Source organism: Gavialis gangeticus, unplaced genomic scaffold, assembly GCF_001723915.1.
Source record: "Gavialis gangeticus isolate Ggan-Ray unplaced genomic scaffold, GavGan_comp1, whole genome shotgun sequence".
In the NCBI taxonomy this organism is placed as follows: Eukaryota; Metazoa; Chordata; order Crocodylia; family Gavialidae; genus Gavialis; species Gavialis gangeticus.
The window spans coordinates 49,233,143-49,257,182 of NW_017729034.1; the positions used below are offsets into that span (position 1 = coordinate 49,233,143).

At 39.7% G+C, this 24,040-nt stretch overlaps 1 protein-coding gene across 1 annotated transcript in view; it reads right to left on the bottom strand.

The window, feature by feature from the left end:
* The window catches only part of RYR2 (ryanodine receptor 2), a 784,157-nt gene that overhangs the window by 256,616 nt on the left and 503,501 nt on the right, over positions 1-24,040 (bottom strand). The window contains exons 57-63 of the mRNA XM_019526720.1: positions 22,141-22,218; positions 18,761-18,836; positions 15,680-15,806; positions 11,940-12,055; positions 9,249-9,313; positions 7,650-7,771; positions 4,895-4,944 (exon numbers count right to left, since the gene is read on the bottom strand). Of these exons, the coding sequence (XP_019382265.1) occupies positions 4,895-4,944; positions 7,650-7,771; positions 9,249-9,313; positions 11,940-12,055; positions 15,680-15,806; positions 18,761-18,836; positions 22,141-22,218 (634 nt within the window). The remainder of the gene's footprint in view (positions 1-4,894; positions 4,945-7,649; positions 7,772-9,248; positions 9,314-11,939; positions 12,056-15,679; positions 15,807-18,760; positions 18,837-22,140; positions 22,219-24,040) is intronic.

A 24,040-nucleotide genomic window follows, 5' to 3' on the forward strand; every position in this document is an offset into this window, starting at 1 on the left:
AAAAGGTTGAGAACCACTGAATAAGACCTTTATAATCTTCCCATTAATAAAGCAGCAGCAGAAGGCAGCTGTTTTCTCCTCACAACTATGATATTATAAGCAGGTCCTGATATCCCAAACGTTTGATAATGTGCTAATTTAAAGTTGTTCATAGATATGAAAAAGTATCCAGAAATCCATCAAAACCATTTTGGTGTGGAAATGAGAATGGAAATCTTACGAGATAAAGGTTCCTAGTTCTTCCTTGTTTTGTGTTCGATGAAAATACTGAAAGAAGAAATTATCATTATGTATTTTGGAAATTCCATCTTTGTTTCTCGATGTAGCCAAAAGGACAGAGATGTTGATGTTCTAGGCTAAGTACAGACAGTCAAAAACCCCAAGAGTGAATTGATTCAATCTTTCCAGGTTTCTGTAAACTGCCTAGATTGAACCAATTATAAAAGTGAACTAATGTCCACTTTTCGAACCTGACAGGCAACCAAACTCCTGCAGTGGCCCATACCAGAAGCCAGGGGGTGCTAGAGCATGCCTCCCAGCCTGATAGTCACAGCAAAGAGCTAGGAGATAGGCAATTCCCCGAGACATGTCAACTCTTCAGCCTCGAGCCAACTGGCACCAGGGAAGGGGGTGGGTGGAAGCCCCCAATGGGGTGTTTCACCTTTTCTCCCCCGTGCTTGGAGCTGGTCCCCCTAGCCACAACCCCTCTTCCATCTGGGCCAGCTGAAGAGGTGGTGTGAAGGGAACCCCCCACCCTGCACCAAACTCCCAGCTGGGGTCTCCCTGGTGTGAGGGGAAGGGGGAAGCCCCAAGTAGGGCAGTCCTCCCTATCCCTGCCCCCACCACATCCCACTCACCCAGAGCCAGAGCTGGGTCAATCACCCAGACATGTGCCCTCCTTGGCACACTGGGTGGCTGAGGAGGTGGGGGGCATGCCCCCCTTCCCCAGCTCTGGACCTCTAGCTGGGTTGTGCTGGGTGCAGCAGTGGTGACATGTAGGGGGTGCACAGGGGTGCATGTACACCCCCTGACCGGCCACACTCACCGCTTAGGTGATGGGCAGGCAGAAGCGTGGGCAAACAGGAGCACTGGTGCCCCCCCCCACAAGCGCCAGCTGGGGCATGGAGCACCAATTGGCAGGATCGGCCTGGGACCTGGGGTGATCACCCAGCCATGCCCCTTCCTCAGCCAGCAGGCCAATGGGGAGGGAGTGAGGGGGGCATAGGACCATCCCCCCCAGCTCTGGATCTCCAGCCAGGCTGTGCCCAGCATGGGGGGGAGGGTGGCAAGCTTGCAGTGGAGGCCATTTCCCCACCCCCACTCCTCCTCAGCTGGCCTGCCACCTGGGGAGACAGCATAGCCAGGTGATTGCCCCAGCTCCTGGCTTGGGGGGGTGTTAAGCCCCCACAGCTGGCAGCCAAAGCAATCACCCAGAAATGGCCCCTCTTTGGCCAGCAGGCTGGCTGAAGGAGGACTGGGAGGTAAAATGGTCCCCACTGTGGGCTTCCCCCCATGCTGGGCACAGCCTGGCTGGAGGTCCAGAGCCAGGTGCCCTCCCATGCCCCCTTTCCCGCTCCCACTCCATCCTCAGATGGTCTGCCAGCCTAGAAGGGGGCATGGCCAGGTGATTGCCACAGCTCCCAGCTACGGGAAAGCCCGCAGTGGTACCCAATCTGGGAGCTGAGGCAATCACCCAGTCTTATCCCCTCTCTGTCCAGCTGGCCTGTCTAAAGAAGGTGGGGAATGGCCCCCTCCACCTGGCTCTAGGCCTCCAGCCATGGTATGCCTGGTGCAGGATGGGGGGAGTCCAAACTAGTGACTTTACTCCCCCAACCTGAGCTGGGAACTGGAAGCTGAGGTGATCACCTGGCCATCACCTGGCCTCCCCAGCCAGCAGACAGGCTGAGGAGGGAGTTGAGGGGGGGAAATAGCTGCCCTTTCCCTCCCCCTCCCCCTATTCCTGGCCCCCAGTTGGTTTGTGCCCAGCACGCGGGGAATCCCACAGTGGGGGTTTTACTTCCACCCTGGCTGGGAGCCAGACGAATTCCCTTGGCAGAGGAGGTGGCAGGGCTGGGGGAATCTGCTGAGCTCTGGACTGCCTGGGATTTTACAGCTGGGGGTGGGGCTGCCCTGCTCTGCTGGAGCAGAAAGCATAGCCCAAGAATGAACAGCATCCCAGGGTGCTGGAGGACTGAGATTTAAGTTGAATTGGGAGGGGAACCAGGACAGAAGTTCCATAAACCAGTGTGACCTAAATCAGTTAAGTCTGATACTACATTCAACCAGATTTATCTTAAAAGAGGTTTGGCAATTTTGAAAGCAGTTTATGTGCACTGAACTTCTATTCTGTTACAGGTTTAAACAAGTTTCTTAACATCACTTAAATGGCTTATATGCGACTTCTGTCTCTAGGCTTAAAGAGCTAACTAGTTGTTCTGAATGTCATAAAAGCATTGGGTTTAGACTCAATATGCAAAGAATACTCCAAATTATACTGTAACTGACACAGAGCATGAGAAATTACCATAACTCAGTTACAGTAAAATTGCCAATTACTAGGTGACCTGCTGTAAAATACTGAAATTAATGGACTAGCACAACAGCTCCTTTCCTTCTGATCTGTATGCCCTAGACACATGCACTCATTAATGCCTGTAATTAAGAGCAGAATTTGGTTATGAAGAGAAGAGGGAAGAACAGTGAGAGTTCCGGCCTTTCCATTTCTTTGGCCTTAATGCATTTAGTTGTTTTCATTGTGTTTCCACTTTTTATGTTTCTGTGTCTTGAAGAGTCAAATTTCAGATGACCAGGATTTTTTTTTTAAAGTGAGATTAAATACTTGAAACTCAGTCTCTAATTATATGATTTCTCCTGTTCTTACAAATTGTATCACAGCAATAAGAGAGCTTAGCTACAGTTGATATTTTCCTAACAACCCTCCTCCTATGGAGCAATGCAAAACACATTATTTAAAAAAAAACAACACAGGATCTCCACTATAATACAAGGACACACAAACATTTGAATTTACTGGGCAGTTCTGTCTTTTCCATTCTGTTACCCCTGAACAACCAGCAGATTCAAAGTCAGAGAAGGAGTAACAACAGTCGAACCGCAAGTTCTATCAATTTACATCTGCCACATACATACACTTATTTAAAAAAAGACAAACTAATTAGAAATTTGATTTTTATAAACTCTGACACCTAGATACAAAGCATACCATGATATTAGAAATGCAGAATCCATTATAAAATTCTGGCTTATATCAAGTATGTTTTAGGATAAAAGCATGCATCTACATATGCCATTAAGGCAACATGATAAACTCCGGCACAGTTTGTGCCAGAGTTCTACCTCACAGTTCTGAAATGTTGCCAGGTGTTGGCCCTATATATTCAAGGGATTATATTTGCTGTTAGTTAACACATGTAAATTAACTTGAGTCAAGAATAAACCCGCTTTCCTCCTGAAGATGTGCCAATAGTAATGAAGCCTCAGCTGCATCCATCTCCCCTCCAATTCCTTGGTTCCTGAGGAACCCTCTCTGGACAATCCAAAAACGGACAAGCTAGGAACCAGGGTGGAAATAATTTTTCCTCTAACATTGTAGACTGTATATGGAAATGGAATGCAGGCTCAGTTTTTTAGTCATTAGTCCTAAACAATAACCCAAGAGATTAATCCATAATATTATCCCTGAGATTATTTACCCCAAATGACAGAAACTCACATAACTTCAGAGCTGAACCATCCATCAAATCATGCTGTCACTAAAAGGTTTCAAAATAAACCAGTAAAGATTGAGACATTTTTTGGAAAACCAGTTTAGAACTTATCCAGGGGCTGAAGAGCAGTTATGTGACATGCTTTACTAACATACCACAAAAAGCTGCAACAACCTCTCATTTGGGGTACGTAATTCCATTTTTATGGTGGTCTTTTAGAAGGAGCTCTACACAAACTCTTCCCACTTTGCTCATCACAGTTGCCTGCAAGCTCAAAACATGATGCCAAACTATTTTCCATATTTTTTTTCAGGTTATTGGTTACAAGAGTTTATAAGCTTTTGAAATATCACAGTGCTTACCAAATAGGTACTTTCCCTTCAAATGAAATGAAATATATCAGAACTCGATTATATCTGTACTTTCAATCAAACTGGAATCATCCAGATAATTATCCAATTAGATGTAATGTTCATGGATGATAAAGTCTGCACTGCACCTATTACAGAAGATACATGCACAGGGACACATTTTCAAATAGCCTTCTATCAGCATGACATAAGAGAAGGCTGCAGAGAGTGAGTAACTGTTACATGGATCTGGTATAACGTATACACTTGACACAGACTCCAATTAAATGATTTTCACAAGGCAAAAGTTAAGAAAACCCAGCAATTTATAATAAAATAATGTCTGAAACTGTAGACATGCGGATCTGGAGTCAAGCAGGTTTGGGAATATGGAAAAATTCCATAGAACATCAGATAAGCATTTCAGCCCACTACACTTAAGTGACTTCAAGAGAGAAAAATGTATTGTTGTGATGGTAATTTATTTTCCCATTAGCAGGCCAGTGTTGAGTTTACTATAAAACAACAAACACCTGTCTCTATATGTAACATTATCCATTCTGGTTTTTGGCAGGGATAAGGGTTTGGGAATCATATTGTGACATCCAGTAAAAGACTTCAACGACTACAAAAGCTCTTTACTCATCTAAAAGCTACTGTGATCTACCAGCCTAAAGATCATTAGTGGTCCATGAAGACCATGCATTCAGCCATGCAGCCATGCAGCATGCAACAAGGCAGCACATAACACGAGGCAAAAAAAGGCAAAGAAAACCAAGTGATGGCCATGCTAGTATTTGTCAAGGGTCTCCTTACCAAACAGTGAAATCCTATGCCTGACAAGAACTCCAAGTTTGCAGAACAGGCTGAAGACAAAATAAAAATAAAAGAGAAGAGAGGGGAAAGAAAAAAAAAAAGGAGAGGAAAGAAAAATAACAGCTGATATATGAGCAAGAAAAAGCAACATGATGTCACGCAGAAGGAATCTATTCTCTGAGCAGAATGTGGGACAGAGTACTAAAGAAAGAGTTTTAAGGGCATCTCTTTAACAAACATGATTAAATAAGCACATATTATAATTAAACAAAAAACTGAAAGCAAAGCTAATTAATATAAAAGCGCCCTATGTGAAAACCCAGAAGGAAATAATCATTGAAGCATCAAAAAGTAAAATGCAGTCTGTTCAATATATTACTGAAAAGTAAATATATGTATATGTGTATATATATATATTTATATATAAATATATATATAAATATCAGATTAATTGAAGTGCCTGAGGATAAGTGTTTAATTAGACCAATTACGATCTCATTAATAGATTAACACACTTTCTTTTTTTCTTTTTTTTTGTCTTTCATTCCTTAGCACGCATAATGAGAAATAGAAAGTTTAAGAGGTTAAACCAAAAAATGGACAAGACTAATGATTCTAGTTTATATGTTTGCATTCATTTTAGCACCAATGACAGGTCAACAAGTTGAGAGCAATGGATAATGATGTTTTATGTTTACTCACAGAAGGGAAAGCAATAGTGCAAGCTTCCCCATGCTGCCCAACCCTTGTGGATTTAGCCTTGCTCTCTACTCTCTACTGGAGAGACTATTTCACTCTTCTTGGCCCAACTCAGTCCCTGGCTCACTTCTCAGAATGCCATTGATGTATCAATTGAATGCAACTATGGTGTGTGTTTTCCTCTCTCTCTCTCAAGGAAATTACCCTTATTCACTAGGAAATGGCATTAATAGCATCATCTCATTTTACTAAGGCCATCAAAATCACTAGCAACCTAGGACAGATTCCAACCAATGATATAAAAATGAAAGACCCTGCACAATCTATCATATAGCCTCTGACCTATCCAGTTTTCCATGGACAATTTTTAAAAAATGTTATCATCATAAAAAACCTTCATGTTGATTTAAACGGTAAGACATTGAATAGATCTTATTTCATTCCATCCTCTCATACATGAATGCAACTCTCATTAACTTCAGTGGATGCTGTGCTCACATAGAAGAGGGTGGAATCCAACTCATGAAGTATCTGTAGGTTAAGTAGTCTCTCTAGGTATTAGCCCAAATGCCAGTACTTGGACTCATCGAAAGAACCAACCCTACTCCATTTAATTACTAGGAGGGACTTCATGCTACATTGGCAGGTCTTAACAGACTTAACATTACATTAAAGCCCATTTTGTCAGAGGTTGATGTTAATTAGGTTATATCCTATGGTCCTCTGGAAAAACAGTTGGTTGTAAAGGAAACATCTTGACCCACACGCTCACAATTAACACATCATTTGTATTTGTTGAAGGCTACATGTTTTTACTGAGTATACAATGGCTGCTTTAGGTGCCAAAACAAGAACTGCGTTACAGCTAGAAAATGGATTATCAGTTCAATAGTCTTTGGTTACATGAATGAAAACAACTACTGTTAAAAAGAAATGGTAGAAACTTCATTCAATAGCTTAGTTTTTCCCTCCAGAAAAATCTACAAAAGATCAGGCCCCAGAGGAAAAAACAAAATTGAAAAATCTTGTATTTCGTCTTTTTTTCCCATGTTGCATTAAATGTTCCCTTCCTGATTTACCCCTAGCTCTGGAAAGTCCATTGAAATCTTTGGTGACTTGGTTAGATGGTTCATAACAACATTTCAGGGAGATGGAATTCCTATAGCACTTGAGTCTTTAGGATCACATTTTAATTTTGCAAGTCAGGAACTTGTTGGTGTTTTTTTTAATTCTTTGAAGTTTCCCAAACTAAACACTTGGAGACAGGATGTCAGATTCAATTAATCCGATTATTAATCAGATCATTAATCTGCTCTAGTATGATATGTATTTTGCCTTCACATTTAATATGGGGTTTTAGTCCCTGCTCATATAAACATGTAAATGCAACGTATCTGTGTAAGCCAGCTTGACTGTGTGTTGCAGGCCCACTTCTATATCCAATTCAATATTAGCCTGTTGAAGTCAAATCCAGAGAGTACTGGCTGTCTAACATGTAGCAGTTCAAACTTATCACTGCAGGGACTTGGTTCAAACTCTTATGATAGCCAAGATGCCAATCATTATGTTAGCATGATGCAAGCAGGTGCTGTCTAATTCCTATTCAATCTTTTAACTGAGTGGCCTTTTAATTAAATATTACTAGACAAAACCAGTAATGCTAATTTCAGCAGGAGTCTGAGTCAGAGATAGAAGGAAGAAAGATATCTAGAAGACAGTCATTCATGGGGAAAAGGTCAGGGTTGATATTTATTTTTTATTGCTATTATTTCCAGCACTAAGAAAGCAACACCCCAGAAACATGGCAAAAAATAAATAAAAAAGTTGGGCTGGAAAAGTTCAAGTCAAAATTATAAAAAAAAAACATTTAAAATCTTTATTTTTCCTATGGCAAAAATTATATGGTCTCAAACTGTAACAACAGTGCTACTTCTGCAATAAATCTGCATTCTGAAAACTATATTTTTCTGACAGCATAAATTTTCTGTCTTCATCTCACAAAATGACTCATTGTCAATATGGGAGAAAACTGCTATCTGTATTTTTTTTCTTTTACCTTGTCACCATTTCTTTCTCCTTGTTAGAGGCATGGCCACCACTGCTAAGAGGCCTGCTTGCTGCAGATAGGAAATATAGGCGATGGTTTTTGAAATACTGATCGATTAAAGGGAGTACAACCTAAAATACAGTGGAGAAAGACAGACATGGTCATCTCAGAGCTTCAAGGCAGCAGTTTATTATATGTAACTCAATGTATAATGCCTTGTATTCAAAAGTTTGTCTAATGATTCCTGCCATGCACTTGGTCCAATAAAAGATATCAACCCAAATAAATCCTTTCCTCTCACATAATTCCTGGACTTGGCTACAAAATCACTCTAACACAACCATAGTTTATGATACTCATAATATGCAATGTAAATACAATGTAATATGTTTTCCATTCTTAAATTCCTGTTGGGTCTCTCTCTGAATGCTATTTCTTTTTAAATCCCTTATAGCTCCTTAAAAAAAAATACTTAAAATGTCTTTCAAAAACAGGGCACTAAAATGAGTTTCTGCTTTACCCCAGAAATTTTGTTCCTGAAATTTTCTGGGGGGAATGCAAAGGAGAAAAGTGTTAACATCATTTAAAGATATTTTGCAATTTTACGTTATACCCCAAAGGTTATTTATATTAATTAAATATACACAAGCATTGCCTTTAATATGGCTGCAACATGAAATAAAAGAATCTGCCCCCACCAGTTAGTAACAAAATTCAGCATCCAAGTAATCAAATTCTTCTCCCAGGAAGCATCCTCTCTTGTCAGGCCCCTTATTTACCCAAAAGCAGCTTGAACCATCTACCTGAAATTTAAACACTTCCAGCCCAGTAGGGATTATTGTTTAGTTCCTATTGCTGATCCATTAGCCAAGTGGGAATTCTAAATCAAAAAGCCAAGAAGAAAATTCCTCATCTCTAATCTGGGGCATAAGATAAAAGGAAAAAAGCAATATGAGCTCCCCAGGGGCTGATATTGCAAATGGGGCTGTATTGTGTGGTAGTACTTTATAGCATGAATACTACAATGTATTGCCAAGGAATCAGGGTCAGTTAATACAGCAACACCTGTCTGCTTATTCACTAATGAACTGAAAAAGCACCTTGAATATGCATGCACCAGGTGAGTTTACAAGTACCAAGGTATAAGCAGATTTTCCTAACGTATAAAGATAACTCCTTTCTGGCACAACCAGATACACCAAGATGGTTTTAAAACAAGGAAAGAAAGAGATAAGGCGACATTGAGACAGATCTAGCTGTATTTTTTCATGTAAGTAGAGCTTATATTAACTGCATGATGACTATAAAAAGATAGAAATTTACCCTGGCTCACTACTGGTCAAAGCTAGTAAAGGGAAAACATAGGAAAGATTACGAACAGCCAGAAGGATAAGTTGTACACCATGAAGGAAAAATATAAAGAGACCTGAAAATTATTTGTAGGCACATTTTATGCTATAGCTTTTTCAATCGGTGTAACTTTTCAATGATCAATACTGCAACAACAATAACATTCAGTACATGAACAAGTGCAAACATAACAAAAACAAACATGCTTCTTAACAAGCACTTTCTTCACTGAAAAGGGACAACAATGAAATACTGTACTTTGGCAAAGAATTTGATTTCTTGCTCATAAGGGAAGTGTTCTCCTTTGCCTCTGCTGCCACCATCTGTGGGTAAGAAGAATTTAAGATGCACAATGAATATTGAAAATGATAGTATTTAGTTTTCTCTCATAAAAATGTATACTTTAGAACAAATAAGTTTGGTGTTCTTTAGAGTTGGATTTTAATATATTACAGATATAATGCATTAATTACATATGTCTTTTCTAAGTGATTTATGCAGTACAAGCTACAGTAAAACCAAAAAGAATTGGCTGAATATTGAGGTGGTATATATCAAGAGAATTTTCCAATGGAGCTATATAAATTTATATTAGCTGATTCTTTGGCTCTAAAATTTTATCTTTGCAATTGCTAGTAATTTCTTACAAAGACACTGTTATACATAATAACCTTTCCCTTAAAGACTTCTTGAGTTAAAAAATAATTCCACCCAGTATTTGGAGAAACTTTTTGCTGTAGCCAAGGCTTTCCTTATCCAAACATGCCCATTTTAGGAACAAATCAAGGACTTCTATTTTGAAAAGTTTAAACCTAAGAAAAAAGTAGTTACAAAGCCATTTACACTATGCTTCAGTCAGGAAGCATGCAGCCATCTAACTAGATTACTGTTGCCTCCTGCTGTGGCTCACTTGTTCAGGAGCAACCCACAGCATGAGGCACAGTAGCAGAGCGTAAGTAGGGGATAAATTATAAGAAATACATGAAGAAATAAATAAGAGAAAATATTTTTCCTCTTCCCCATAACATAACTTAATTCTACAAAAAAGAATTAAATTCTGATTAGGGAACCTAATACCTCAGCAGAGTAGAATAATTACATAAATGAAGAAACAAGTTTTTGATTGAACTAGATTTTCCCTGTAGTTTACAGAACTGAATTTAGATCCCATTCTATATCATTTTGCTGTTGAATGACTTTAATAAAAGAGTCCAGTGGAAAATAAACTCACTGCAGTTGCCATATTACAGTAAAAGTCAGATACCATTTTGATAAACAAATATGCTGCAGTCTTCAAAATCCCAAGAGCAATTAGTACTGTACATTAGGGGTGTGCGAAGTGGGCCTTATTTGATTCAGACTCGGATTCAGCCTGAATCAGGGACAGTGATTTGATTCATTGATTCGGATCACTGTCCTTGATTCGATTTGGCTGAATCCAAATCTGAAGATTCAGTGCTGATTGGGAGAATCAGTGATTCAGACATAGACACAGCTTTAAATGTTTTTTCTACATACCTCAAAGTACCAGCAGGGCTTGTGAATGCTGTGATGCTGGGGCAAATGGAGCATCCCACAGGAGTGCAGGGGGGGCCCTCTACATGCATGGCAGCAAACCTGGGTGTGGAGGTGAGAGGGAAGCCCCTCTGCAGGAGATGGAGGGGTATCCCTCCCTTCCTCTCCTCAGCCCCAGTCCCTACTTGGTGGAGGGGTGGGGGGAATGGAGATCACTGGTGCCATGATCTGGGCATGAAAATGGTGGCCCCTACCACAATTGGGTTATGACATTTGCTATCTGGGCCTGCGATTTAAACCAGGCCTAGCTATTACCATAGTGCCTAATTCTCTATTTTTAACATTACCCTGATTTGGTGATTCAGGCATAGACATAGGTTTAAATGTTTTTTCTACGTACCTCAAGGTACCAGTCGGCTCATGAATGCTGCAAGGCTGCGGTGCGTGGAATGTCCCACAGGAACTCAGGTGTCTCCCCTGTGTGCTCAGCAGGAGACCAGAAAGTGGACCAGAAGCACTTCCTGTCCACTTCTGGGTCCACCAGGGAGCTCATGGGCCCCACCTATAACCCTTGGCTCAGCAGCTGGTGCCTCCTGGGTCTGAGGGGGGCACCTGGGGTCCCCCTATGGCCGATTGCCAAGCCAGGGGGGCATGGGGAGGGGGAAGTGCTTGCTTTACTTTGCCAGGAGACTGGTATTCCAGTTCTCAGTCTGGCTCTGCAAAAATGGGTCCTTATAATTATTATTATAAATCTGCAAGATAAAGCTGAAGCTGTGGAAGTTATTACACAAGTAGATGGAAACTTTTTGGGAACTTGGAGTTCTACCTGATATACACCACCAAGTAATGCTCAATCCATATTCATAATGCTAACTTTTACTATAGCCATTCTATTGATGCTTCTCTAAAAAGTATAATACTGACTAAGGTCCTTGAGAAAAAGGGTCCTACTCCAAGGGCCTGGAGCAACAATATGTTTGCACTGGCCTGGACAAACAACATGTTTGCACTTTTACATGGGTGCTTAAAGCAGCAAAAATATATTACACTGGCTTATACAAAAATAATTTACGATAATCTGGTATAGCTACCCCAGGAAAAACCGTGGGGTAAAATTAGACCAGCATAAGTTACAGTAGTGCAGAAGTTATGTATCTGGAGCTCTACTGGATCATTTGCTAAGTGCAAACACATATTACCTAATAACAAGGTACCATCTACTTCATCAGTTACCCCTGGATACCTGGCCATCTACCTGCTCTGGATCTAAGTGTAATTTATATAAGCATAAAAAAAATCAACATAAATATTAATATTAATATAATGTCCAGGCCCTAATACATGACATTTTTGGAAACTGGTTGTTTTTTAAATCTTAATTACAAAGTTCTTCAATTAATAATATTTAATAAAAATTCAGTTAAGGTACTGTACCAAACTCCAGTATGTACTGATGTGCTTCATCCACATATCTTATGAGCTGCTGAAGGAAACTGTAGGCAAAGCGTTTCTCAATGGAAGGGGTGTCTAACTCCAGATCCTTTAATCCTCTAAAATAAAAAATAAGTTATTTCCCATACACATGAAAAGGACTGAAGGCATCCATAATTCATTAAATAGCCCAAAGCTACCTACTCTGATATTCCTCAAGTTTCTGTTAATATGAAACTGATTACATATTTGGAACCCAATTTTCCTTGGTGTCTCACAAATCTATCCTACTTATATTTTGGTCAGTTATTTACCAAAAATGTAGGCCCATCAAATAAAAAGTATGTAGAACATGATCACTTTGTAAATAATACTATTCTTACAACCTTTTATGTTTCTTTCCTTATCAAGTACACATTACTTTTTAACATTGTTCGCTATGCTTTGACCCTTCTAAGCCTAAGCAGTTTTGAAACTACCCAAGTCACTTTTTTGTCTTGGTTGAAAGAATCAATCAAGTAATTTCCCAGGTCCTCAGATCATGGATGCCCCAATGGGCTAGGTTGATGCACACATTTCATGATTTGCACTTTTTAAAAATCTTTTTTATTGAGATATTTGCTGAAATGGCATTACAATTTTTCAGCAGGTCACCTTTTTATGTTGATATCCATTCTGGACATCTATGCTCTATCAGCTAACACTCCCCCCATCTCCCATCCTCCACCCCAATAGACTTTAATTTTTACAGACGCTCATAAATACATACCTTTAGTACAGAGAATAGTTAGCAAAGTAAAGCTCATTTCCTGTTTGCAGAGAAAGGCAGGGTTTGAATGTCTTCATCCTTAGAAAACCATACTTGACCTGAGACTTTCACCAGAACCCAAGTGGATTAAGGAACCACATCCCACTGAATTCCAATGGGATTTTGGTACAAAATGAGTAAGAAATATTCTATAGCATTGCATTTTGCTTGACACTGGTGATGCTTGTTCTCAATTTCAAGATGGCAGATTCCAGAATTAGTACCATTTCCCATCCATTGACCTGCAGGTGATGTCTTAGAGCTTGGAGAAGCATAGCCCATGAAAGCTATTAGCAGAACTTTCCATTATATTATTCAGGGGTTACTGATTTTGGTGAGGTCATAGATTAGAAAGTTTTCCAGTGCATTTTACCTGAGCTTAGAATCACAGAATCATGGAATGACCATGGAAGGATGGAAGGGACTGCCAAAGGTCATCTAGTCCAAACCCCTTCTCAAGACAGGATCAATCCTATCCAAACCCTCCAAGTCCTTGTCTAACCTATTCAGAAAACTAACAATCAGCCCCATCACACAACTAAAAGATACATTTCCTAACAACACCAAAAGCACCCTAACCTACCACAGGTAAAGCTGGGAGAACAAGGGCTGTCAGCTTCCTGCTGCTGCAAGGGTTGTTCATATGCCCTCAAGAGTTATGTTGTATGTCTGAACACTGTTGACTGAGTTCATCCAGTAAACTTAAGAACATCTTACTGGCTTGTCATTTTGTTTCAAGCCACCAGGATTTGTTGACTTACATAGCAGATTCTTATTAAGGAATCTTTTGGGGGTGATAACTCAGATGGAATGGATGCAGGGAAAATGGTAATTACACCTAACTTTATGGAGCTGGTTCTATTTAAAACAACAGCTGGTGTTGCATTGTCTCAGTGTCTTTAGGTTTAGTGAAAGTGTGATCAGGCATCAAAGGGGCAGCTCCAGGCATAGACTGGAATTGACAGACATGCAATTTAAACAAATAGTAATGTCACTCCAAAGGAACATATTCTAAAACTCTCATACCAGAAGTGGCCAGAGTAGAGCTAAGAGAGTACTCATTTGAATGGGTATACCTGGTAAAGCAAACTGAACTTGTTATAGCTATACGGATATGGAGTCAGGCCTTCTTCTTGAACCCTTGGATGGTAGCTACATCACTGGGAAGTGTTTGGTGCCTATTTTGGCAAACTATACTACATATTCCTTCAGACCAGGCACAATAAAAACTGTGAAAATAGAAAGACTTACTTCTCACGAGGACTAACTAGGTAATTGAATGCTGGAAATGTCTTAGGGACTACAATGGATTCCTTGGGACTACTACTGGATTACTCAGACAAGTGTGTGAAATAAACTTGTCTGCCTGTATTTGCAAGACACATTAGAAACAAAGTCAAGGCCAGGATTTGTGGACAGTCCACAGAGCACTGATCTACAGGCAGTTAGCTAAGTCAGCAACTAGGCTGACAGCCAGGTCACAGTTAAGATATAGGATTTGAAGAACACTCCATTGTGTCACTCATGGCTTACATGACTGAGCTTAAGAGGTGAGGTTATCTGTTCTCAGTCATTTAAGATTTGTTGACAGATGATTCACATTCACCTAATGCTGTTGTTATTCACTGGGGGAAAATTAGCCTAAGGCCTGCACCAAGGTAACTGTGAGAGTTAGGATTTGGAGGGATGTGTGATGGACTTAGTAGTCAAGACAAGGCATGAGATCTCTCCTATCAAAAATGCTTGTGAGGCAAGACTTCCAGTGAGACATCAAGTCAAGCCATGGGAAAAAGATCTGGAAACTATGAACCCTGAGGTCAGTGGACTCTCTTCTGGATACCAGGTGCTCAGAAATCACCCAAAGGAGCTTTTGTTACAACATGCTGAGCTCCTTACGGATAATGGATAGGGCTGTGCAAAGCTTTGGATCACTATTCAGATTCAGAGTTGATTCATATCATTTGGAGGCCGAATCTACGAATCCGAATTGAATCACTGGAAGCTTTAGGCTTTCCAAATTGATTTGGAAAAGATTCGGCGATTTGGCCATAGGGTATAATGGGGAATCAATGAAATATCTATAACTTTGTTGTCTTTTTGGTGATTCAGATAAAACTTTCAGAGATGGTAGCCTTTGGTGAGAGCATAACATGTGCCAAGTTTCAAGGTGATAAGTCTAGGGGTTTCTGGGAAACTGCATCTCAACTGTGTCGTGTGTGTGTTAAGCCACAGGGGGTGAAAACTGCAGGGCTGGTAGCACTTGCTGGGGCCACAAAGCCTGCCAAGTTTCAAGCAGATAGGTTCAGGGGTTTCTGGGAAACTGCACCCCAAATTCTTGAAAGCAAAACTCATGTCATGTGAGAGTGTTAAGCCACAGCAGGGTCAAAACTGCAGGTGTGCTAGCCCCTGCAGAGACCATAAAGCCTGCTAAGTTTCAAGGAGATAGGTGCAGCTGTTTGGAGGAAACTGTACCTCAAGCTGCAGACAAGCAAAACTCATGACATGGGTGACTGTGTGTGTTAAGGCGCAGCAGGATGAAAGCTGCTCCTTAACACACATATGGTCAGCCTATTTTTAGTTAACTTTTTCAGGAATCCACTTTGCCATGAGGATGCAGACTTATCTTGGAGAAAATATAGAGCCACACTGCCCAAGGAAAAATTAACTGAGGGAGCCTCACTAAGAAAGGCAGAGCATCCCCTGAAACTCCCCAGTTTCCAGACTAAAATTCTGCCTATGCTTTACTTTAAATTGGAGTTTGGGGAAAAATCGAAATCTGTTTCTATTCATGTAAGGGCTGGGACAGAATCTTGTCCTCAGGGGCTTAACACTTATACTTAGAGCTCATTTTATGTCTTTTCATATAAAAAAAAAAATAAACTAGGGAGTTTTATCATCCACTGTAAAACTAACCCAGTATTGTATTTCAGTTTACCTGGAGACAACGTAGCCATTGATCTGCAGAAATTTCAGAATATCCTGTGCTTTCTCTCTGTCCTTTGCTTTCTCTTTGGCTGTCAGTGTATCATAGGGAACTAGTAGAGGATGGTTGCCTCCTCCTACTAAGGAATGTCAAGAAAATAAATCAAAACTTAGTTATAAAACATCTGGTGAGATGGCACTTACTAGTTTATAATAATGCTGTGATACGTATTTAATAAGGCACTCCAAATGGCAACACAATGATAATTTCTTCTTTACCCTAAAACACTAATAATTTACTTCTGTTTCTTTACGCAAACCATTTTATACAGCTTAGTATAAAGTATATTTATAAATATGACTACAAGCATATTTGCAACAAACTCATGTTCTACAAGCACCTGTATATATCATAATAGGAAAGGTATAATTTTTTCTTTAACCCTATTTTGATAGGGAAAAAGTACTTTTACAATTAATTTATATTTTTCAGAGCATACCTCCCTCATTGCTAAAACTAGTTTTGGTCTAGTTAATTTTTAAACTTCATTTTTTTTCTTCTCTTATCTCTTTAGCCTTTTCAGTGTGAGAATGAAAATACCCACTGTTACAAGTCATAGTTTTTGTACTGTTTCAGGGCCTTATCATGTTATACTTAAGATCTGATTTATGTACAGTGTAGTAAGCATTACTATGAGTTAAAAAGTTTTCTGAGCATTCTTACAGTAATACTTACTATGTTCTAAATAAGATGTGTCATAAGAGCCAAAGCCACTGAAGAACGTGGTGTGCTGTGAGAGCTGGGACTGACAAATGCTTGTTTTTTGGTCCCAGCCCCTGCATAGCACTGGTGTCTCCTTATCATATTACCTCCATGGAGCAAATAGACCTTAGGTCAACACACATTATGTAATATGATCTAGAGATACTCCTCACCAAAAAAGTCCTAACTTTATTATTCTATAATGTCACTTAACACGTGTTTTTACTGCTTGAACACTCAGACACTAGCAATTTAAGAGCAGTTACCTCATCCTAAGTATAACATGTAGCAAGGCCCTCATTTAGCTTAAAGATAATACGAGAACATTATTGGAAGAAATAATAGAAAAAATGCATAAGAACACTAATTAAGAAACTTAAAAGAATATGTCAGTTTCTACTATTTATTTTTCATCCGAAGTCACCATTCTGTCACAGATCATAATTATTTTCTGTGGAGCATATTATAAAGTTCCAAAGAATAGCTGTTTCTGTTAAATAAGCAAACCCCCAGAAACCTGAAGGAAGCAAATTGCCTTTGAAAAATACTACTGACACAGGTAGGCAACCAAAGGAAATCATCCGTAGGCAGACAAAAAAACCTATGCAAGTCATATGACTACATAACAACCCACTGAGTTTTTCATCATTAAGTAGTAGTTTTTCATCATTGCATTTTAGGGCAAAAGTCCACTTTTGCCATTGCAAGCAACCTCTGGTCATGTAAAGTATATACAAATGTGAAAACAGTTGAATAAAACACATACTCGTATTAGACATGAAGAAAAAAAACCAGGAAAATAATTCTTTAATTCTGTATTTCAAACATTTGTGCACAAGTTGCACTTCAATTTCACAAGCAGTCCCGTGTAAATCAACAGGCTATTCATGCAAATCAATAAATATGTGGTTAACTTCTTTTTCTTTGTGTTTTTCTTTTTTTTAATGTTAAAATTATGTATTTTTCATGATTGTGGATTTTGGAAAGAGCCATATTTCTGAGAAGAAAACTCTCTTTCTAACATGAGTGCACTGAATGTATTTGGCCATTAGGTGACAGTAGTAGATCATAATTTGAAAGATCTCTCTGAAATAGGAATTTAAAAGTTATACAAGATAATATAAATCTACTGTACATACATGACCTGTATTTGCTATTTGCATTATTTTGGTCTATTTACTCTTCAGCAGCCAAACCTATGCAAACTTTATATTAAGTAGAACCCTAATTGAGGCCGCTTTTCCATCTGCCAGACCACATACAACTCACTCAAAAACACACACTTCATAAGACATTCTACATGCCTGTAATTCTTTTAATTCAGTGGTCCTCAAATGAGTGGTTTGGTACTAGTCCATGCATTAAATTCCCCATGGGTTGGTCCAAAGGCTAGATCCAGAATAGAACTGGTATGCAGGGTCAGTCAACAGGTGCAATCTGGCTTGCCAACCTGGCCCCACATACTAGATGCAGCTGCACACTGACATAATGCACCAGCCCAGATCCGGCTGCAGAGCAACACCATTTACCCATGTGATCTGCAGCTCTGGAACCTATGGCAATTAAAGCTGCCACTGCTCTCCCACTGACAAATTTCTAAACCCACGGGGAGCAATGTGAGCTGGATGACAGTCCCACATGCTGGATTCAGATCAAAGGTTACAGTGTGAGCCTCAATCGCTGCTCTGATTTGAAGAGTGCACAGAGGTTGGTGTTATTAACATCTATAATATAACATATTGGTCATCACAGCTAATAGTTGAATAAAAATTTGATTTAAAGCTTTATCTTTACTTAAACAAAGAAGAAAATATAAGAAGTAAGAGTCAATAATATTCACCAACTGCATCCAAAGAGACGAAAAAGCACACGCTATGCTTTTTATAAAATAAAGCATCTACTTTGGGCTTACTTTGTCAATCTCATGTGTAAGTAATCTATTTAATTGTTAATACGCTGCTGGTTCACTCAGCAATATAGAGCAATGCAAACAGCATTTCAAATCCCTGTGAACTAGAGTTTCAGTACTTACTGCAAGGAAAAAAAAGTAAAAAAACCAGTATGAGTATTACCCAGCTATCAAGCTATTAAGTTTTAACTGAGTTAGCCTCACCCTTTCCTTCTCACTTCTTTTTTTATTATTCAAGAACAATAATTATGTAAGTTGAAAATTATAAGTGGGACCAATTTATTCCTCTGGACAACTGATATTTTGGTCAATTTTAAACCACAGTTTTATTTTTACCTTGATATTCTTCCGCTTTATCTGTTAAGCTCACAATTAAGACAGACACTCAGACTTCAGAACTTAAGACACTGCACTAAACAAACCTTTTGCTTCCAGTTCCATCTTCTTTTTCTTCGCCCATATGTTATGATAGTTCTCAGCCATCATCTCAGCCATAGCCTTAGGGAAAGAGAGAACTTAATGATTTATGGTCAAACTCAAACAAGATTTTAAGGTTCATATTTCTTATCAGGTTTTTTTCAATGACACAATGTATAGATAACACATTAAATTATATTTAAATGTTTCACTGAAAAGGGTCATTTTATTGAAAGAGTAAACTGAAAAAATGTGGACGCAACATTTAACAACCAGTACAGTTTCTTTATTCTGCAAGGAATTCTTCTACTTTCACCTTACCTGAGGAGTAAACACACTTGCTTTGTATAAAAAAAACCCTAAAACAGACTGGGAATTCAGAATTTATCTATCCTCAGACAAGGAAGCTTTCTACCCCTACTTGGTGGCAGGCCAGCAACAAGCTGGCCTGTGCCTCTTACATGGCTATTTGTATCAGATTGATCCAAATCCCTGTGGAACTACTGTCATAGTTTCACTTCTCATACCTTTCTTGGGGGAACTTGTGGACCTTTTTCACAGCTAGATCAAATTGATAACTAAGAGCCAACCAGTGTTCACCTAGAACACTCAAAACCTTCTCCAGTTTAACATTTCTAAATGCTTAGCTCCAAGTTTAGAGTGGAAGTTTCTGCTACTAAATCCCAAGTCCACTACCTTGCATTCCATAGTACTGAATTTCACCCCCTTTCTATTATACCCACCCTCAAGTTCTTTCAGTTCTCTCTTTATGATGTCCTGATCATCCTCTGTATTGATAATGCCACCTAACATTATGACATCAGCACCTATTTACTATTTACACTAATATCATTAAGAAACATATTAAACAAGATTCACCTGATTAATCCCGGAAAGTTCCACTAGTAATCTTTTACTTAAATTGCATTTAAAAACTTCTAAAAAGTGATTTCAAATTGAAATACAAATCACTTTTAAACCACCAACAAATGAATTGTTGAATGTGCAGGAAAACTACATCCTGGCATAGAGTAATGCAAATGAAATTATTTATCAGAGAGCAAAAGTGCACTCCAAAGAACAGGTAGCTTTAAGTATGACTTTGGAGAAACTATTTTCTTCTGATCATAAGAAAAGCCAGTGTTGACTTATAACTGACCAAAGTGCTGTCAATCAAGAAAAATGATAAATGGCACATGGAAGACAATAAGGTATAGAAGAATAATTATAAAACTATGGTTCCCAAGGTCCAGGGTTCTAATGTCAATCATAATTCTACTGCTAGTTATTTCCTATATATCAAATTATCTTCATTCAGGTTTACCACTTTGTAACATGATTATAATTGTGCTTATACATAATATAGAAGTATTGTAAACTTTATGTTTATACATTTGTCCAACTACATAAAACCCTATATAATAGTTAATTATTGTTGTTATAACTCATAGACTCATAGAAAAGTAGGGTTGGAAGGGACCTCAGAAAGACATCTAGTCCAAACACCTGCTCAGAGCAGGACTATCCCCAGCTACATTGTCCCAAAAAAGGTTTTGTCTACCTGGGTCTTAAAACCCTCCAAGGATGGAGATTCCACCACCTCTCTGGGTAGCTTGTTCCAGTATTTTACTGCCCTCCTAGTGACGAAGTTCTTCCTAATATTTACCCTAAACTTCCCTTGCTGCAACTTGAGACTGTTGCTCCATGTTCTGTCATCTGCCATCACTGAGAACAGTCTAGCTCCATCTGCTTTGGAGCCCCCTTCAAGTACTTGAAGGCTGCTATTAAAGCCCCACTTAGTCTTCTATTCTGCAGATTACATAAGCCCTGTTCCCTCAGCCTCTCCTTAGAAGTCATGTGCCCCACCCTCTAACGATTTTCATTGCCCTCTGCTGGGCTCTCTCCAATTTTTCCACATCCATTCTGTAGTGAGGCGCCCAACACTGAACACAGTACCTGAGATGTGGCTTCATCAGTGCAGAATAGAGGGTAATAATTACTTCCCTTGATGTGCTGGCAATGCTCCTATTAATGCAGCCCAGTATGCTGCTAGCCTTCTTCAAAACCAGGATATGCTGTTGGCTCATATTTAGCTTATTGTCCACTGTAACCCCCAGGTCCTTTTTCACAGAACTGCTGCTTAGCCAGTTGGTCCCCAGCCTATACCAGTGCATGGGATTGTTTCATGTTAAGTGCGGGACTTTGCACTTGTCCTTACTGAACCTCATGAAATTCTTTTGGTCCAATCCCCCAATTAGTCAAGGTCTCTCTGAGTCCTAGCCCTACTCTCCAGTGTATCCACTACTCCCCCCAGGTTGGTGTCATCTGCAAACTTGCTAAAGGTGTACTCTGTGCCATCTTCCAGGTCACTGATGAAGATACTGTACAAAACCAGCCCCAGGACCAACCCCTGGGACACTCCACTTGATGCCAGCTGCCAACTAGACATCGAGCCATTGACTACTACCCTCTGAGCCTAATGGTCCAGCCAGTTTTCTATCCTCCCTTACAATCGAGTCATCCAATCCAGACTTCCTTAGCTGGCCTGTCAGAATGTCATAGGAGACCAATCTGTAGTGCCCCAGATCCTCCTTCCCTTTCTTAAAGACAGTCACGGTATTTGCTCTTTTCCAAATGTCCAGGACCCCTCCTGATCACCATGAGTTTTCAAAGATGATGGCTAGCAGCTCTGCAATCACATTGGCCTACTCCCTCAGCACCCTTGGGTGCATCCCATCTGGCCCCATAAACTTGTACATGTCCAGCTTTTATAAATAGCCCCTAACCTGTTAGCCACATGGTCATAGAGCTGACAACCAAGGCTGATAATATTTTGGTAAAAAACAGTACCTCTGTATAATGTTTACTTTTTGCTTCTTCAGAAATTATTCACTCACTATTCATTCTAAAAACCTGATGAAAGATTAAAACTCAAATTCATGCCCCTAGGCATTTTTATTTTCTTTATCTTAACCACAAGGTGGTTTGTCACAAGGATGGCTCATGGTCCAGCATGAAGAGCAATGAGTCTTAAAAAAAAAAAAAGCATATTAACAGACTTTGTAAATAAAGGTATTTTTAAAAATTCTGACACTCCAAGATCTTTTACACAGAATTTTCATTGAAGTCAAAGAGGCATTCACAGAGAGGGTTTGCAGAATCAACTGTGCCCTTAATATCTGAGGCCTTGCCACTTTAATGGTACCTTTTGAAATAAAAGACAAAATCAAAGAGCAATGACTAAACAGCTAAATATCAAAGGACAAAGGTGAGACAAAAAATAGCATAAACAAGGGATGACACACTTTTTTTTAAGGAAACCCACTGACCGAAGAAAACTTAAGTTTCAAAAATACCTAAACATGTTAAGTGTGAAACAACTTACATGCAGATCTCTGGAGAGAGTTACATTGCTCATGTCAATTGCTCGGGGGCTGTAACCATGGGCAGTGTCCACAGAAACCTAAATGGTAAATGTAAAAATTAATGAAGCAATAAAAATACTTGGTATAAGGTTTTATGTCAACAAGGTATTGCAGGTAATGAAATAAGTAAAGGAACATCAATGTGAATACAATTAATGCAAAAGCACACATATACCAATGGGGAAGGAAAAGAAAGCAGTTGACAATTTAATTATTTTGTGTTATCTTGACTACCTGACTACAGTAATACTAAAGACAGTAAAAAAATACACCTCAATTGGATATAGGTTGAATAATGTAAATTTAAGTAATTACAATGTAAATTCAGCCAATTATTTTCAGGGAAAGGTCACAATCAAAAAAATATCTCCTTTAGTAAAGTGCAAATGTACTTGAACGTTGGTATCAGGTTTGAACTTAGTGTGAGAAATGCTGTACTAAATATTATAACTAAATCATGTTTACTGTAAAATGTTTACAGTAAAATGTTTACTGCGAGAGGTAGAGATGCATCAAAAATAAACCTCATATCTCTAAGGACAGGGAAAGTTCAGACAAAGATCTGAGTTACACGTTTGCCACCGAACCCTATTATCTCTATAGAGAAGAATGAAACCTATCACCTATGTTTCCCTTTTTAGATTATGTTATTTTCTGTGAATTTTTTTTCTCTCTAGTCTTATCACTAATTCTCATTACAGAAAGCAGACTTATGGCTGCCAGAGGTAGTTACAGGAGGAGATCTTCCATAAAGTGTAACCTCTTAGCTCCATGTTCTTGGGGAACCCTAGCACAGGATGCAGCCTCTCTGACTCACAAAGGACTCACCCCCCACACCTCTGCCTGAACAAGAACTGATTAGAGCAGGGACTTACAAAAGACAATGAAGATGCAGTGGGAGACGCACGTAAATCCCTCCAGACAAGGGTGATAGGAGTGAAGCAACTCCCCTGGTCTCATTTACATTGGAAATGGAAGGATGGGAATGCACTGTCATTAGCACTCAGGACAGAGAACACAGAGTCCAAGGTAATGACTGCACTGAATTCTGGGACCAGAGAAGCAGGGGAGCACTGCATGATGGGAGACCTTTACTCCAAATGCTAATCAACCCATGTCTGCACACACCCAGCTCAGCATTTAGCAGGCCAATTCTAGTAACGATTCCTCTATCGGTACCCAAAACACTGAATCTGCCTGTGTGTATTGTGAGCTCCCTCAGAGTAATGCCACCCATAGCCAGGAGTGATCAGTTCCTATTATCCAGCATATGAGCCATCGTTTATCCATAAACAAACCTAGTGCTCTCCCTTGAGCCATTGTTAGTTCTCTACAAAAACCCCTACCCAAGCTCAAGTTTCTGTCCTGGTGCTTAGATCCAAAAGTTGCACCCGTTCTACTCCTTTTCTGCCTGGAAGCCCTCCACTGGCCATGCTGAAGGCTCCGCCTGTCTGCAAGCTCCAACAAACACCTGGGAACCTCGACTGGTTCAAGCTTCACTGAGTGGTGAGACTCCAACTCTCTCTCTCTCTCTGACTTTTGCTTTCTTACTCCAGGCACAGCTTCTAAACCTGACTTTCGCTAATTAAATTTGAGCTAGGCTTCCCCAAATACCTAACTGAAACTATGTAATATTGTAACTGTTTATGTGTCTCTCTTGTATGTCTATTACTACTGGTAATCATACGTTCATATACCTATGAGGACCTAGTCAGGGAACTTCTGAAGGGACTTGATGCTTTTAAATCAGCTGGTCCTCATGATCTGCACCCCAGAGTGCTGAGGGAATTAGCTGAGGTTGGAACTGTAGGACCCCTGACACGGCTTTACGAGCACTTGTGGTGCTCTGGTGTGGTGGCA